Genomic DNA, 17,114 nt, shown 5'->3' on the forward strand with positions numbered 1-17,114 from the left:
TGGTGCGATTATTTTATTTAATATGGCTCAGATCGCGACAAAGGGTGGTTGCAGACAGGGAAATAACAAGCCGCAGGGATGATCGCGGAGTGACGTAGTTGGGAAATTTACCTGGTTCCCGCCCATGAGTGCATGATTCATCAAGTGGCCCATTCTTTTGCTGGGCAGCATTGGCGTCATATTGAAGATCTTGCCTACCCCTTCTTCCTTGTTACACAAAGCCTATGTTCGTGGCTGCCCAGATCGCGCTGTGCAAGTCAAGGAGGCTTTGCGCACCGAGTCTTTTCAGCTGTGAGCGGCTCTGCGTAGTGCCACCATCCTGAACTGTGGATTTGTTGTGGGGGGTTTACTATTACGACTCATGTTTTTCAGACACATTGTTTACATATTTGACTATCCAACTAGTTGGGAATAGAGGTATGACATTGTGGAGCTTATTCTCACTAAGCGTGTTTATAGCTGTCAATGTGTCTGGAATGTGGCCAATCCCCAGCTGTCAACTAACAATCCAGGTTTGGCGCCGCAAATCACCGATGCCAGCTCATAAGCCTCTATCATTCTTTTAGTGTGTTTTCAGCCATCTCTTGACCTTCCATTAGAGGTAACGAGCTAAATTTTTTCAATCTGATTTGCAATGTCATGATCCCCTGGCTTGCATCGGTCTAGAATTTTGTGGCCTAAGGCATGAATGTATATTTATCATTCAGCCAATCAGCGATCGTTCCTTATGAACTGCCTTGCTGAGTAACATGCATTATCCCCATTGCACAAAACTAAATGCGGCTCTTCAACAAACTAAATCCATCACCGAATGCAGCCCACATCGCATTATACACCTACATTGTCTGGGGTCGATCATTGCTAAGTGCAATTCCATAGAAGATGTTACATGAAAGAAGAAAGCCCCTAAAAGACAGCCTGACCCCAGATCCTGGTCCCGATCTATCTGTCTTTGACAGTCCTACACCATACATATTGCTGAGGGCAACCTCATCCATGGCATCGGACTGAACCCTCGCAAGACGTCATGATTCGGACCGGGCGTCCAGAAGACTTCATGAGCAAGAAGCTTTTCGTTTTTTGTCTCTTTTCAATTGGATTCACCATATTCCTACTCTTTGGCTCTCCAGCTCCACCATCGCCTGACGAGCTCAATGACACTTCGGTGTCCAGTCAACATCGCCCAACCACATACGGAGGTCGCCAGGCAATCAGTACTTTCCTAGCTTCGAAGTCTTCCGAGAATGCAGACCCAAATGATAACGACGATGCCTACTTTGTGAGCGCGCGGACGCTTATATACCAGTTGCTCCACTCTCCCATCACCAAGCTTCAACACCCAGTCCCTATCGTGGTACTCGTCACCAAGGATGTCAATGAGAGCAAGCGCCAAACTCTTAGACACGATGGTGCCATCGTCGTTGAAGTTGAGGACGTCACACATAGTACGCCCATTGATGCTGAACGTTGGACTTCTATGGCGACGAAGCTGCACGTTTTCGATCCCGCCATCGTGCTCTATGAAAAGGTCCTGTTTATGGAGGTAGACATGGTTCTGACCCGTCCAATCGACAAAATCTTCCAAGACTTCAGCACCGAGCTTGGCCCAATTACCAATGTCTCCCAGGTTGAACCTGGCCTCGGTCCTCTTCCTGAGCAATACATTCTAGCCGCCTCTCCAGAGTCACACCAGAAGGACCATGCATACCCGTTCCTCGACTCTGCACGTACAGTGAGCACCTTCAATAGCGGCTTGTTCATGTACTCTCCCTCCGTCGAGATGTATCAATACTACATGCGGCTTCTCGATCACCCAGACCTTTATTATGCTGGCATACCCGACCAGGACCTCCTCAACTACGCCCATCGCTGGGGTGGACCGATGTCATGGAAGCGCTTGCACTGGTCCTGGTACATCAATTTGCCTAACCAGAATGATCTACAAGGTGATATGGCCTTGTTGCATGCCAAATGGTGGGAGCAGGGAGCGTCCCTTCCCAGCCAATCTGTTGAGCAGTTTGCTTTTGCTCGCAGGTGGGAAATGGAAGGATATTGGATGAGACAAAATGAAAAGCTTAGTTCTTGATATAGAGTGATTTACACTGTCAATCTGGATTTTTTAGTTTCTCTGTGTTCATTAGGGAGGCATACCATCTTCAATGATATATGTTCAACATTTCGAGTCCAGCCGTAAAAGTCATTCGAGTAGATATAAGCCATACCTAGAGTCTGACCAGCTCAAGCTAGCAAGCTGTGCTGTCTTAACTATGCATATCTTAACTACTCATGAAAGATCTAGAGACAGCGTTTCTACAGTCATTGAGTAGTCATGCTCTGAATTCTGAATGGTATTGTATGCATGATTTTGGTCACGGGGCTCTCATGTACGCCCTACTCCGCTCACTTATCTCGCACTTTCCCATCGTTTCCAAATAGGGAAAGCGGTTAGTTATGCTTCAATAAGTGGTGATTGTTCATACAAATAAATCTGGATATAACCTCATATATCTGCTGACCGCCTTGCTCAAAACAACGCGTTCATGTTTACTCTCACCGGCGTCAGCTCTCTCTTCTTCATCATCTTCCGTTCCATCCAGAGAACCTTCGTTTCGTTCCGAGACTAAGAAATCGACAAATCCCATCATATTTGCCCTTTTCGTACCCACTACCTACCAAAATGCCGCTCTTGAATCTCCCCACAGAGATTATCATCATCATCGCCAAGTCCATCGAGCACCCTGGAGAGCTTGCGACCCTCGCCAGAACGAGTCGCTTCCTCTACGAGGTTGCCATCCCAATCTTGTACGCCCGCAATGCCAAGTACAAAGGCAGTTCTGCACTTCTCCGGGCCGCCAAGATGGGCATGACAGAGACCGTCAAGTTGTGCATCAAATATGGTGCCAACTTGAATGCCTGTACCGAAGATCACAGGACGGCGCTGATCCATGCTGCCGACAACGGACACGTCGAAATAGCCGAGTTGCTCCTCGCTAACCAGGCCACCCATATCAGCGCGTGTGATATGACTGGTGACTCCGCAACCTACCTGGCAGCGAGAAATAACAATCCAGACATGCTCGAAACGTTGCTCCGCCATGGAGCTGATGCTGATCAGGTTCACAGGGATGGTATGGGCTTGTTGCACATGCCTGATCTGTCTTCCGAGATCATGCGGATGCTCCTTCAGTATGGCGCCAACCCGGGGCAAATGGACAGCGCCGGTAACACACCTTTGCCCAAGGCCGTTAAATCCCGCAATTTTCAGCACATGGTCCTCCTTCTGATATGTAGTGCCGGGAGTATGATCGGCCCTGCCGATCTCGAGGATGATCCTTTGGCGGTGGCACTGCACCGCCAAGATGAGGGCATTCTCCGCCTGCTGCTCAGCTATGGCGTACATAGCTCCTTTGCAATTCATTTGCGGGGTGCTACTGTACTTCATATGGCAATCCACCTCGACCGTCCGAGGATGTTGCAGGTACTCCTGGAGGAAGGGTTGGACCCGAATCTGCGAGAACGGACTGGACCGACTCCGTTGCACTTCGCCGTCGAAAAAAGAAACCTGGAAACCACACGGATTCTTCTCGAGCATGGCGCCAACACTCAGCTCATCGACAATAATAACAACACTCCGCACCACATAGCAGCTTCGAACCGGCAGATCCTCATCCTTCAGCTTCTACTCGTGAACGACGCTGATCCAGTCGTTCGTGAGTACTTCTCGAGGACCCCAATCGACGAGTACGACAGCCCCGAAGCTGAATCCGTCCTTCTCACCAAGGGACCGATGGGATCTCGCCTGGTACGACTCCTTCGGGACGCCTCGAGTGCGAAGAGACCACCAGGACACCCGGTCATCTTTGCCAGGCGGAAGGGGAGTCGAATGAAAAGCTCTAGTCTATGGTGCTGGACATGAGGTCGCTGGAGAGTGATACAACGGGGTCAGTGTGCCTGTGATCATTGGAGATGGAATTAGTGGTGGTGGTGGTGGTGGTGGTTGGACTCTACAGAGTTGGGGAGTTGTCGTTGTCAGTATCGGTATGGATGGCGGATGCCCAGTGGAGCCCAGTCCCGGTTTAGCGCCTAAGCCGCCAGGAACCCAAACCCGCTTGGCGCGGATCAGTGCGGGGGTTAATCCTTGTTAACCTTCAAACCCCCTTCCCCCCTGACCTTCTATTCTGCGACCTGGACAAGTACTTATTCGACCACTATAGCATGCAGCTATAGCGACTTTGTCTAGACCGCGTGTGCTATTGAATGTGACTGTGCTTGTCACCTGACTCGCTGTCACGAGAGCTTCAAACCGATCGAAAGCTTAACGTCAGCCAAGGTCAACGTCATCCGCCGACTGGGAACTCGGAACTCCCAAACGAACTCAACGTTGTCCATACCCAAGCCCTGGATAATACCATAAGCACATCATGGACCCCTCAACACCATACTGCGGGGAGCTGGCATCGCCTGGCTGGTTTCAGCCCGTGCTCTCTGTGTACGAGCCCACGCATCGAACGTTGGGGAATATCCTGGCACTGACGTTACCATGGCAGTTTGATCATCATCGGCATCCTAATCTCCTACCTCCCCCAACACATCCGCATCATCATCCGACGAAGTTCATTCGGAATCTCCCCCTACTTCGTCCTCTTGGGCACGACGTCCGGCACCTCCGCCTTTGCCAACATCCTTGTCTTTCCCAAGACCGCCGCAGATGTCGCCTGTTGTCAGGAGATTAGCGGATTCGCTTGTTTTGCTGGGTTACTGGGTGTGTTCCAGATGGGCATGCAATGGCTGTGCTTCTTCTCTATGTAGGTCGAGTAAACCTTTTTTCAACTTATGTTCCTCTGCTAACACGAAATCTAGCCTACTCCTCTTCGTGATCTACTTCCCTCGCGCAACCTCGCCCACAGACCCCACACACTCGGTATCCTCGACCTCAAACGGGTCGACATACCGCACGGCGCTGGCCATAACCGCAATCTGCCTCCTCCATGCCTTAGCGACCGTCATTATTTCCGTCGCCTTCGCCATCCGTCAGCCCTCCGCGCTTCATGCTTGGGCAAACTTCCTCGGAATCGTTGCCGCCATCTTAGCTTCTATCCAGTACTTCCCTCAGATCTACACTACCTACCGACTTCGCTGTGTCGGCAGCTTGAGCATCCCGATGATGTGCATTCAAACACCTGGGAGCTTGGTGTGGGCGGCCAGCTTAGCTGCTCGCGAGGGCGCCAAGGGCTGGAGTATCTGGGGTGTATTGGTGGTCACGGCTTGCTTGCAAGGGACGCTCTTGGTGATGGCGATCTACTTTGAATACTTCGGGCCGGAGAGCAAGCAGAAAATTGTGCACCAGGCTGACCAGGACGGCTATGTCAACGGCTCTGGAGCTGACAGGTCGGAGAGACAAGTGTCTGCGCAAGAACCGATGCACGCAGAGCGGCCTTCGGAGGAAACTCCACTGCTCCAAAGCCAGTGAAGACTGGACCACGAGAGCCTTGCCAATTAGCGTATTTTGGCCTTCTTTACATGAATAGAAGGAGTCATTCCGAGCCACACTTGTTAAATGAAGTACATGTCCAAATGAATTTGAAATTTTGACCCACGGGCCAAGCCGGGCCTGTGTCTTATTGAAATTCGAATGACCTATATCCTGCGAAATGCCATTCCGGGGACACGCAAAGTCCCACCATACAAAAAGATATCCTCCGCAGTCATCGCGTCGTAGCATTCAATCTTCCATTTTCGCTGGTAATTTAAGCGGCAGCGTAGATCAGGCGGAAGACATCGTTAAGCACGAAGAAGCTGCCGGCACCGTCGGGCTTCAGCGTAAAGAGCTGGGTGTAGTTCATGGGCTTCTGCTCCTCGTCGACCTAAACGTGTCAAACTTGTTAGCACATGGAACATGAGATATGCCGTTCTTGGGGAGGTTCAATGGCATACCAGGAGAGCGCCAGTGACCAGGACGATGATGCTGTCGCCGGAAGGCTGGGCGTCAAGGGTGGCCAGCTGGTGGCGCACCTGCTGGAAGGGCAGGCTCTACTCGTTGAAACCACATATTAGCATTGAATGTTTGATTTGATATAGATGCGTTGGTTATTCTGCCAATAAGTTTGGGTGAACATACGGTCAGCTTCTCGGTGATGGCGCCGGCACCTTGCACAGAGCTGTTCTCGAAGGTGAGCATCGACTCATCGCGCTATCAATGCAAGTCATATCGGTCAGTTTCATTTCCTGCGATATAATTCTTTTCCCAGTCCATTGCCTGGCAATTAGGGAACGATGCGAACATACGTAGAGACCAGTCAGACCGCTGCGGTTGCTGTCGAAGGTGTTGTAGTAGAAGTCAACGAACTGTTCTGTTGGACGAAAGCATCACGGGTCAGATTTTGTATTTTCTCGGTATGGCTGACGGCTGTTTCAAGCAAGAAGTTCTCGTAGGAGTAAGGGTTCGTGCCCGCGCGGGGCTGTTCTTGTGTGCGGCGCATCGAGGGTCGGGAGTAGGGGGGAACATACGAGCGATGCTGGTGAAGTCTACAGCGCGAGAGACAATTAGCACTTGATCATATATAAAAAGGTCCAAATGGGTTTAGATTGATCTGGTTGAGGTCTGATATTGCACGGCGCAATGTACTCCTCCAAGTGGGTTGATTTCTGACGCAGAGGCCCCCTACGCTGGGAAGTTGCTGGTGCGGGTTCAGGGTATGAGAAGCGAACGCGAGTGAGTACTTACCGGCCATTTTGAGAGGAAGGGCTGAGAAAACAGGAAGGATGCGGCTGTATAGAGAGGAAGAATAGAGGCTGAAGGGGGGGGGTTATTTGTTGACGCCGAAGAGGAAGAGGAGGGATGTGTGGGGCACGAATTCTGCCGTTGATGCCTGGCTGCCTTATGCTCGCCCAAGTCGAGTATAAAATGTGAGTTGTTAGGGAATAGAGCACCCTAGATTATGTTTCGAAATTATTTCTTTAAAGCCAATGGACTTGTGGAAAGGAATCCGATATCATTACAGTCGTCGCTATCTATACCAGTTACGCCTGACCAGCTCACTCCGAGTCCGATGCAAACATGTCCTCGGCCTTGGGCCGTGGTCTGCGTTGGCGCCGTGATCCCTCTTCTTGGTGCCCGTCTTCATGCCCAGGCTGTGAGGGCTGATCGGGTATCGGGGATTGTACATCACCTTCCAACGGAGGTGCGTCTTCGTCCATAGGTTCCCCGTCATCGTCTAGCATTTCCAGGTCGCTGTCTTCCATGGGAACCCCGTCGAGATCACTCATGGATTCATCCTCCACGACAGCTGCATCAGCCGCAGGGCGCGCCTGGTTCTCGGCATCAACGGATCGATCCGAATCGAACTTTCCAGATACAGGGTCGTCATCAACTGTCTTCCATCGACTCTTGGTCTTGGAAGCCACTTGAGCTGCTCGTTCAGCATCTTCCTTTTCCTGCTCCTTTTGTAACTCTTCCTCGGTAAGTGGTGGCTGTTCAAGCACCTTGAGGAAATGTTCCTGGTTTGCGGGCTGAAAGATACTCCAGCCTTCCCATAGGTGGAGAAGAGTGCCCACGCTGCGCTTCCATTTCTCTGCGCGAAGTCTGCCCCAATTCAACTCTTTCTCGAGCCTGCCAAGGTGTTCAAAGATCTTGTGTGACCGAAGTGCAGCCTCAAACAAGGACCGATATCGCCATCCTTTGGGAACTCCACTGGTGGCTGACGATGCAAGAATATCGGAGATGAGATAGAGCCCTACCAGTTTGGCTGAGGACATGTCTATCTTCTGCTTCGAGGGATTTGACTTGTCCTTTTCACCATCGTCCTGCCTCGCTGCATCTTTCTCCATTTCTCGTTCGGGGTTGGCCCCTGTATATGCCAGTGGATGGAGAATATTTAGCACAATCATGTCCACAACCTCGCGCGCACCCGACCCAGCGTGTTTGATCGCGAAGGCTGTGACTCGAGCGACATCACCCCGCCGAAGCTTTGCATGGGTTGTAGGTAGGCGGGCAAGAAGATGAGTAAGTTTTGCCTTTTGCAAGGGATTCATGTAGCCCAGACTGTCATTCTGTGCAGTGGTACCCTCTGGAGGAGGCCCTCCTCCGAGGTTGCGCCTCTCCTCCTCACCATCAGACATCTCCTCTTCGGAAGAATTGTAGTCTTCTTCTGATACAAATTCATCTAGCCGTGTAGTGTATTCAAACTTGATTTCCATCTCTGGTGGAGCCCAAGTCGGCCCACCTTCGAAAATGAAGGATGTCTTTTGGGAGCCAAATTTCCTTTTACTGTAAGCCCGAGGATTGGTGATGATTTGCCATAACTTCCATCGGTAGTAAACGCCGCCTGGGCTTCGTGCATCCCAGATCCAATCCCATTTTTCTTCCTTTTGCACCTCCGGTCGACTCATGAGCAACGCCTCAAATTCAGGTCCGTAGTTGAGGAGGTTCTCCAGCGTTTTATGGATCAGCCTTAATTGCTTGATATCCGATGGTGCTTGTACTTCGATCTGAGTCGAGCCTCCACCTCGCCCAATGTTTGGCCCATACGATTCTGGAGGTGCGAATCCCCTGTGAGGCCCTGGTGGTGGAGCTCGGCTCAAACTTCCGCCAAAGGTCGGTTGAATGATCTTTGCACCGAATGGGAGTGACTTGGCCGTGGTTGTGCCAATGGTCGTTGGCAATGTTGAGTTGATGGCGGCAGAGGAATGGCCTTTGTGGATAGATAGGTAGTGACCCCGACCAAGGTATTTCTTATCGAGCATGCTAATGGCGCTATTGACGTCTGAAAGCGGAGTGTCACTGGCGAGGGTAAAGATGGCGGCTGCGGACTTTCGCTCGGTGGGTGATTGATTCGTTGGTCGAAGAATGTTGATATTGTCCACAGTCAGGAAGGATGGTATTAGTGACTTGAGCACAGAAGGTGAAGTTCCGAGTGGCAGCGACTCTAGACACAGAGTATATTTAGCCGCTGCCTTCTCTGCCTCTCTTGCATCTGTTCTGCGATCATCTTCGTCGTCTGAGGTGCTGCGAAATGCCGATCGAGGACCTGTTGGCCCTGTGCTTGGCTGGTCGTATCCCAATATACCTTGGGCTGAATCTCGGTTGCGCGGGGAGGGCCCAAATCCTCTCTGGTTACCACGCGGTGCCAGAGGCCCCGAGGGAGGTGGTAGACTCCCTGGTCCACTGTTCCGAGTCTGGGAGCTTGAGAAGTGTCGCGACGGCCGCGCTCCTCCAAATCCACTACCTCTGTTACCAAATGCACCGGGTCGTCCATCTGAAGCCCGGGAAGCTGTCGACGTGTCCTCTTCAAATGACTTGACAAAATCTTCGTAGACCGCTGCGGTTTCCGCTTTTTCGCGAGCGCGTTTGGCTTCGGCTTCGGCTTTCGCTTTCTCGAATGGCGACTTCTTGGGTAATGTTTTGGCGTCCGCATCGAGGAAACCCCTCCACTTCGAGTCGTCGGGCATCTTGCGGAAGGAGCTGCAACTGCAGCAATAGTGAACCAGCCTGCTGGTATCAGGTCGAAGCTGTGAGGATAGCTGTACGGGATCCTTCCCAATCAGGAACCCACATCATCGCGCGGGCGGTGAGCAAGGCGGTGGTCCGTCGTCACCTTCTCAATGGGCGCCATGACAACCTTGGCCTGCGTTCTCATGAACACGGGATTGTTATGGACCTCTATTGAATTTTAGAGTCCATCATGTCGACCGCACAAGTTCCCGCTCTCCTGCGCTTCTTGACTCAAGATGCCAAGGTCCCGCTAGCCGTTGCTATAGGCAAGACACCAGAGCTCCAGAAAGCTAACCTTACCAGGTGGGCCTCCTTAGGGCAATGATATATTCTCCATTGGCTCCTGCTTACATCCATACAGTGCAGATCAAATAGCCAAAGCAGACATTCAAGTTCTCCAAGACATATTCAAAGATCATAAGGTTGCCAAACAAATACTCAATGCTGGCAAACGAGTCTCCAAGAAACGCGGAGCCCCGACTGACAGTACAGCGACATCACCACAAAAGAAGAAAAAGAATGCCAGCATCACGAAAGAGTCAGCTCCATTTGAGATTGAGTCGTCACTCAGCCTGCCAACCTCATCAAGCCCCGATAGCGAGCTCCAAGAAATGGTTATTGTGACAAATCGAGCACCTTTGGTGCTTGCGTTTGCTATCTGTGTCTTGAAATACACAATGCCAGAACAGCCTATATCAAGCCGATTAAGTCTTGCCCAGGCGCTAGTCAGCGCCAATAGTCGTTCTAAAGCTGTGAGCTTGGGCATAGAGAATGGCCAATCTGCCGAGCAAGAAGGCTGGGGCGAAGGCCAGCCGGTTGTTAGGGTCCTTGGAAGAGAGATTCGAGTGTTAAAGCGCTGGGACTATAATCCGCGCGAAGGGCAGCCAGCCAACTGGTCTCCTTCAGAAAATTCAGACTCAAACACTGTCTCCGTCGACGACTTTCTTGGCAGAGCTGACATTGATGACCCCGATAAAATGCCTCCCCTCTGGGGCATTGATCTAGAGGCTGCTCGAAGTTCTCAAGGCACTACAGGCCCAGAGAAAAAGACTGGAGTGCTACCCATCTTCACGGCTGAGTCTGCGCGCTCTTATCTTCTGCGGTCCGTATCAAACGCGCAAGTGACTACAGCGCCATCTAAATCAAAGCCAAATACGGCCAATGGTCTGGAAAAAGAAAAATCTGTTGCTTGTCTCCTATCTGTCATCGACTCTGTCTCCCGATCATGGGCCACAAATTTGAAAAAAGGCGAACTGGATAGGCGCGCTTGGGCTTGGTATCTCAAGGTCCGACCAGACGTTCAGAGCGGAGTACAAGGTTGGGGGCAGAAGGGGCAAGTGAAGTTATCGGATATTCTTGCCCTTCGGAATGAACCATGATATTACATCTATATCAGGAATTTCGTGGATCGTTTTCTGTGATAAAAGGCTATGGGGAGAAAAATCATTGCTATTCACGATTACTATTCGTTGAAGGGAGTGGACGCTTGGTGAAACTAAACTGTGAGGGCTTGACATTCCCCCCGACGTTGTTAGCAGAAACGCTGGTACTCAAAGATCCGAAGCAATGATTCGGGCCACTTCCTCGGCGATGTTGTAGTTTATCACTTTCTGGAGTTGACCACCCATGAGACTCGGAAAGAGGCCTAGAAGATGTTAGTATTGTCATCAAACGATATTGAGAAGATCGTACTCACCGATGATTTTCAAGATAGCATACATCGAGTACTCTTGCACTGCGCCCATATCACGCTTCTTACTCTGATTCTGCTGAGCATGCTTCAAGATCTCTGTGACGTGGGGCTTTCGCAAAGCCAGATACTGGCTAGCCGCTCGCTTGATGACATCTTTCTGGGTGCTCTTCGTCGCCCCATTCTCCTTTTGATCGCTTTTGCGAAGATAATGCGACAAAAGGAGCACAAAAGGCCTCCACATCTTCCAATGCTTGCGACGATCCTTGTCCTGAGCTTGGAGGAAGCGCATGAGCTGCATCTCCCACTAGAACAACGCCGTCTCGTTCCCATGTCGGAAGGGGAGGGACGGTCCATGTCGGGTACATGCTTTCAACTTTAAGAGACTGAATGACCTTTTGGACGACTGGGTCTTTCCAGTGCGAGTGTCTCTCACGCAGTTGGCGTGTGACGTCGGCCATGTCCAGGGTTTTGCGATCCGGACATTCTTTGATCTCGTACGTAGACCACCATGCCAGCAAATCGCCGGGTTCAGAAACGTGATATGGTGACTCGCGATTAGGATCTGAGGGTGCACTCTCTGAGTAAAAGTATCCAAAAAATCCGTTTCCACCGAAGATGAAGTTCATGGAACCTTTTTCGACCAGGCCTTTGACATCTGCAGATGGGATGAAGCCTCCAACGCCTACAAGGCCCCTGGTAAAATCAAACCAATCAATACATTGTTTTCAAGATAGTGCCCTTATTATGATGTGTAACTCACTCGTAGTTCGGCGGGTAGGGGTCTTCTTTAGCTTCCGGGAAAATTGCCCGCTTGGCCGTGCTTCGGACGCCATCCGCACCAATGACCAGGTCAGCCTCCACCGAGGGACTGCCATCCACAAAATGTATCAAGTTCATGCCATTTGGACAAGCCAAGACCTCGGAAATACGCTTGTTGATGATGTGTCTGTCAGGGATTCGGGAGCGAAGGGCTTGCCACATTGAATGCCGGCTGGCGGCTACCATATGCATGCGTTGCTCCTTTGAAGAGGTGTGGCCGGTGGCATCCATAGACACAAGAGACCACCCATTCTTACTCTTCATGTGAAATGTAGAAGCAGCGTATCCACTGCGCACGACATCCTTCAGAAGATCCTCATCTAGACGCCGTAGAACGTTGAGACCATTCGCGCCAATGCCGAGACCGCCACCAACGAGCAGAGTCGAAGAGTGGGTGTTCTCTTCTTGCTTCTTCTCCCTCTCTTCTGCAGTTACATGCAAGTCGGTACTATAGGCCTCATAGATGATGATCTCATGGTCCACCTCTGAGCCCGAAGGGGGAAGGTGCTTGCGTAATTCAAGGTAAGCTGCGCATCCAGCGATGCCAGCGCCGATGATGACGATCTTCATTGATATTGCAGGAGAATGATTTTGGATAAGCTCAATGCACGACTAGAGTGATCGAAGATGGTTCATTCCAAGTATAAATACCAGGCGACTGCCTATCCATGGGTAGTATACTCACAGGTCACGTGTGAGCTGTCGCAAAGCTAACCGAATTAGGCTTAGTCCCATGGCATAAACTGGAGTGGGTCTCTCGCATTTTTCGACCTCCGCAGTCATTGTGTTCCAAAAGACGAGCCAAACCCGAAATTTTCTTTGTGGCTCATGCAAATTCGTTCGCGCCCCGGTCAAAATATCATAGGCAGCAGTGAAATGAGCCTGCTTCGCCCCAAAATGGCTTGGAACCATATCCACCTATTTGTGCTTTCCCGTTGAACTCCAGAACTCCAGAGCTCCAGCCAGGTGACTCAGGTGACTACCGAGAACTCAATATTCAGGGAGCCTGAACAACCAACGGCAGAAAATGGTATTTCGTGCAAAGATTCATCGTGTGAAACCCCGGGGTTGTAACGTTGTAGCACATAAGAAGCCACATCTCCAAAGAGCTCCCTCGAAGGAGCTGAAGAACTGGCGCATTCATTATCCTGGCCATCGAATCCGAGTCCTGGCGAAGTATTCCGGGGACTAAGAGTCATATCGGATGGGCTCCAAATCCTGGCTATCTCAAGTGGTAATTTCACCATCACTGACCCACGACTCGCAGCAGGACTTGGGAATGTCGCAACAAATTTCTTCGCTAACAAGATTGATCGGACATGTCGCTGGATTCTCTTTTCATACAAATGCGCACTTTTTGAGACCAAAGACATCAATCGCAAGACGATGACATTGACTGCGTCGTATAGTGCCACTAGTGAAGCGGTCGGCATATCCATGTAAGGGATTAGCGGAAAATGCTCGGGATCACCAGGAAGATCTTGGAATGTGTCGTTTGGCATTTTCATCCACAATCCAGCATTGGCTTCGATGAAGCTCGCTGAGAGGATACACTTTGTCCACCAAGAGTGTAGTTGTGACATTATATTTCGAACAAGCATGGTTAGCTTGGTCTTAAGGATGCTGAACCCCTCGTCTCCAGAGGTTATCATCTCGCTCGCCGCGCCGAGACAAGGCAACAAGGAGAGTAAAATATCGACGAATTCGTCGAATGCCGTCTTTGAGTGAATTTCAAATGGGATCGTAAGCCACTCCTGGGAGGAGAAGACATGCTGCTGGTTTTTGAACAATGCAGCAGTGAACTAGAATCCGACCTATCGTGTCAGCGAAACTAGCCATGGATATTTTCAAAGCATATCTCGAATACCCACAGTTAAAAGCCTGAGATGCCTGAACAGCTGGTGCAAAAATCCATCACGACAACTTGCTGGACCGCCCGATTCAAGCATTCTGGCTGCGCCTTGCACATGCTGGAACCATGCCTCACCCGACGTTCCGGCGGTTGTCTCAAAATGGGCAAGCATCACAACAGAGCAAATTATATCACCAGAGAAAACATCAGATTGCTGTGCTAGTAGACATCGTAGCCCGTGGAGAGCTTTGAGGTACCATTTGTTAGCTTCTGTGCGTATAGACACGTCATCCACTAGTGAGCCGTAGAAGAACATTGACCCAGCCCTGATGGAATTTTTGACGAGTGTTGGAGATGGCGACGTGATGAACAGAGCTAACTTGTCCAGCCATGTTGATGACGGGTTATCTGCTGTTGACTCCTTGAATCCAAAGGACTCGATGAAATGAGAGACGAAAAGCTGGTCAAAGAGGTCTGCCCGGCAAGGCTGTTGATAGGACGGCAGTCGAGGCGCTAAATATTGATCGTAGCCCGACCAGTGAGCCTCACCAGCAACCGTTGGGGCCTTCGCTTTTACTGGCGTTTGCTTCACTATTGAGTGACTTGATGTCGACGCTGGTAAGGCATGCACGAAGAAGGCCCCTGTTCGGGCTCCAGGGCAGTGAAGCCCCATTTTTAGACATTGAGAGCATTCTGGATGCGATTCATCACACTATAGGAGATGTTAAACGGCGAATTCTAGGGGCGATTGAGATTTCGACCACATACCTTAACCTTGCGTCTACGGCATGTTACACAGCCTTTGCTTCTGCCCGGAACATTAACCATGGCTCCAGCTGATACTCTATGGTATATGACACATATTTCAGCTCATATTGATGAACGGATTTTGTTTAAAGATGCTTGAGATGTGTGGGTGTAGTGTGACAAGGAAAGTTGGATGTCTGTGTCGATATGGGGCAAAATGTTCCCGGAGACCTGATTGGCCGGTGGTTGGAAGGCTTGGACAGTAACGTAATCAATATCGGGTCCAGCTTCCACCACGAGATCACATCGAAGTATACTTTCCATATCGACAGATTCTATAGGCAGATTGATATCTTTTCAGGGATAATATTGGTTGATTTTACGGGAGCGTTTGTGACCAACTTCGATTAATTTCCCTAAACTATTTGGGTCATCACAACCTATCAATGTTTCCATAATCTCCATTAAACATACCCCGGAATTTGGCGTCAATTGACCTCCCCAAACATTGGGGCTTATGCCCTCTCGGTATTCTGGGTCTCCACTACTTCCACATTGGTGGCAATAGGACCTCCCTCCAGCTCCAGCTCCTTAGCACTTGGTGCCTTGACATTAACCTCAGTGTTACGATGCAGATCCATATTGTCCCTTTTGTAGATGTTCACGTAGATCGGGAAGGCCAAAGCAAGGATATACCCCATCATGGGAATAGCCATGGCAGTATGAGCATTGACCCGTGTCTGAGAAAGAACGTCAATGTTAGTGGCGAGAGACCAAGTATTAGGCGGAGATAAGAATGGAGAGATAGAGACGACGTACCACGACAGCTCCAGTCATTGGAGGGAATACCATTCCTCCCGAAATGGTTGCCACAAGCATGGAACTACCAAGCTTGGTGTGGCGACCGAGACAACGAAGAGCCAGGCGAAGATGGTAGCGAAGCAGCACTGAACTCGCAGTCAGTCATGTGAACTCAGCGATTAATTTGACATGATAAAAACTAACCGACTCAAAGCAAAGGACGAGGATGAGCATCGCGATAGAGGTAGGACCATGGGTCGTGATGGCGGCAACAGTGAAAACAAAACAGAGTGACAAGAAGACGGTCAACATGTTGCGAGGCTTGAAGGCGGGCATCATCATCAAGCCAGAGCACACGAAACGCATAAATGCATATGTGCTCGTGGTTTGAGTCGCTTGAAAGACCCAAATACTCCACAGTGTTTCGTAAAGGTATCTCGTTTCAGTGCTGCATGTGTATGTCTGTAGGTATCTACAAGGGAACCAAAAGGATTGAATACTGAGATTGTAGTACCCAGGCATGATGTTGAACTCAACTCTATCCATACTCAAGACCAGTGCTAGAAATATTGAACGTATCGAGAGCTGCCATTGGGGTTCATTGTGTCTTTGCTGGAGGGGGAATAAACGGCACATAGAGAGGAGAATTCCGTGGAGTTCGTGTAGAATCAAAAAATATATCTCGGGCGAGGGCCACGTCGTGACCTCGATAACAAAGGCAGAAACGACTGCCGTTTGTAAGCCTAGTGCATCACACCTACCTGCCTGGAACTGGCAGCGAAAGGAATATCTTATAATCAATGACCAGAAAGGATGTATGTCCTCTGTGGACTATGGTGACCTACAGTGGCAGTTCAAAAGTCTGAATCTCGAGACCAGGAAAAGGGTCCATCTAAATACGCTCCAACTTTCTCTTTGCTGGAAAGGTCTTTCTGAGTACCTTTTTTATTTTTATTTATTTTAGATAGCCCAGGCAATATGCATCAAGTTACCTTTTAAGTATGACTGATGAGACGATGATGAACCTTTCTGGGTATTTTAAACTTATGAAACCCCCACTGTACAACGTGTTATGAGCCAGAAGAAGCTTGAAAATAAACTACGATATTGAATGAAGGCGCCGAGTCTGTAGACAGAAAAGACGAAAGAAGAAGAAAACAACAGCAGTAGCTTTTACGAAATCGCTCTCTAGGTGCAATGGTATGTTCTGTTCGAATCCTGCACCTGGTTGTGTTGTTGCGTTAGTAGGTAAATGCCTGGGTGAGAGAGGCATTGACAGAAAGAATCCAGTGGTGTAGAGCCCTCTCTGGATTAATTAGTTGGGAACAGTTCCAATCACCCAACAGGACACTTATACTTATGCCCAAGGGAGGTAAAGTCGATCTCTACTCTTCGGATGATCTCATTGTGCCAGCCAGCCCACTATGAGCCCCACTATTGTAGAAAGAATATGTATGAAACGACCGACGGCAAAGGTCCAGATGGATGACTTCGACCGTGGGTTTAACAAAGGAACCCTTGATGGCAAAGAACATGGTCCTGTGTGCCCTATCGAGTACCTGACTGGGTACCTGACTGGGATGAAGCTATGAACGCGTGGCTGGTACCCCGCATCGAGAGGCTGGACTGGTCCATCATCAACATCGATGGGGCTGAAACGCCGCTATCCGGCCAAGTTTCAAGAGCGTTGCTTGATAGATACATAAACACAC

General features: G+C 50.0%; 9 protein-coding genes across 9 annotated transcripts; 4 read left to right on the top strand and 5 right to left on the bottom strand.

Annotated features, from left to right (window-relative positions):
- Positions 1 to 1,027: 1,027 nt before the first annotated feature.
- N7458_010918 (uncharacterized protein) lies at positions 1,028 to 2,086 on the top strand (the record flags this gene model as incomplete). The annotated part of the gene is made up of 1 exon (XM_056914300.1): positions 1,028 to 2,086. One exon carries the CDS (start codon positions 1,028 to 1,030, stop codon positions 2,084 to 2,086), a length of 1,059 nt encoding a protein of 352 aa, XP_056763149.1.
- A 591-nt stretch (positions 2,087 to 2,677) lies between these two features.
- On the top strand, positions 2,678 to 3,916 carry N7458_010919 (ankyrin repeat domain-containing protein; the record flags this gene model as incomplete). The annotated part of the gene is made up of 1 exon (XM_056914301.1): positions 2,678 to 3,916. One exon carries the CDS (start codon positions 2,678 to 2,680, stop codon positions 3,914 to 3,916), a length of 1,239 nt encoding a protein of 412 aa, XP_056763150.1.
- A 505-nt stretch (positions 3,917 to 4,421) lies between these two features.
- Positions 4,422 to 5,470, top strand: N7458_010920 (PQ-loop repeat-containing protein; the record flags this gene model as incomplete). The annotated part of the gene is made up of 3 exons (XM_056914302.1): positions 4,422 to 4,489; positions 4,548 to 4,805; positions 4,861 to 5,470. 3 exons carry the CDS (start codon positions 4,422 to 4,424, stop codon positions 5,468 to 5,470), a joined length of 936 nt encoding a protein of 311 aa, XP_056763151.1.
- Positions 5,471 to 5,747: 277 nt separating this feature from the next.
- On the bottom strand, positions 5,748 to 6,731 carry N7458_010921 (nuclear transport factor 2 family protein; the record flags this gene model as incomplete). The annotated part of the gene is made up of 6 exons (XM_056914303.1): positions 5,748 to 5,864; positions 5,935 to 6,030; positions 6,119 to 6,190; positions 6,286 to 6,350; positions 6,508 to 6,525; positions 6,725 to 6,731. The coding sequence occupies 6 exons, from the start codon at positions 6,729 to 6,731 to the stop codon at positions 5,748 to 5,750; spliced, it is 375 nt and encodes a 124-aa protein (XP_056763152.1).
- A 304-nt stretch (positions 6,732 to 7,035) lies between these two features.
- On the bottom strand, positions 7,036 to 9,447 carry N7458_010922 (SURP domain-containing protein; the record flags this gene model as incomplete). The annotated part of the gene is made up of 1 exon (XM_056914304.1): positions 7,036 to 9,447. The coding sequence occupies one exon, from the start codon at positions 9,445 to 9,447 to the stop codon at positions 7,036 to 7,038; it is 2,412 nt and encodes an 803-aa protein (XP_056763153.1).
- A 233-nt stretch (positions 9,448 to 9,680) lies between these two features.
- N7458_010923 (uncharacterized protein) lies at positions 9,681 to 10,869 on the top strand (the record flags this gene model as incomplete). The annotated part of the gene is made up of 2 exons (XM_056914305.1): positions 9,681 to 9,793; positions 9,852 to 10,869. The coding sequence occupies 2 exons, from the start codon at positions 9,681 to 9,683 to the stop codon at positions 10,867 to 10,869; spliced, it is 1,131 nt and encodes a 376-aa protein (XP_056763154.1).
- Positions 10,870 to 11,040: 171 nt separating this feature from the next.
- On the bottom strand, positions 11,041 to 12,572 carry N7458_010924 (FAD-dependent oxidoreductase; the record flags this gene model as incomplete). Its single annotated transcript, XM_056914306.1, has 4 exons — positions 11,041 to 11,135; positions 11,187 to 11,487; positions 11,531 to 11,876; positions 11,944 to 12,572. 4 exons carry the CDS (start codon positions 12,570 to 12,572, stop codon positions 11,041 to 11,043), a joined length of 1,371 nt encoding a protein of 456 aa, XP_056763155.1.
- A 401-nt stretch (positions 12,573 to 12,973) lies between these two features.
- N7458_010925 (uncharacterized protein) lies at positions 12,974 to 14,527 on the bottom strand (the record flags this gene model as incomplete). Its single annotated transcript, XM_056914307.1, has 2 exons — positions 12,974 to 13,804; positions 13,874 to 14,527. The coding sequence occupies 2 exons, from the start codon at positions 14,525 to 14,527 to the stop codon at positions 12,974 to 12,976; spliced, it is 1,485 nt and encodes a 494-aa protein (XP_056763156.1).
- A 589-nt stretch (positions 14,528 to 15,116) lies between these two features.
- On the bottom strand, positions 15,117 to 15,438 carry N7458_010926 (uncharacterized protein; the record flags this gene model as incomplete). Its single annotated transcript, XM_056914308.1, has 2 exons — positions 15,117 to 15,341; positions 15,421 to 15,438. 2 exons carry the CDS (start codon positions 15,436 to 15,438, stop codon positions 15,117 to 15,119), a joined length of 243 nt encoding a protein of 80 aa, XP_056763157.1.
- Between the last annotated feature and the right edge of the window lie 1,676 nt (positions 15,439 to 17,114).

The sequence above is a fragment of the Penicillium daleae genome (assembly GCF_028827525.1).
Source record: "Penicillium daleae strain IBT 16125 chromosome Unknown utg000008l_segment0_segment0, whole genome shotgun sequence".
Taxonomy (NCBI): domain Eukaryota; kingdom Fungi; phylum Ascomycota; class Eurotiomycetes; order Eurotiales; family Aspergillaceae; genus Penicillium; species Penicillium daleae.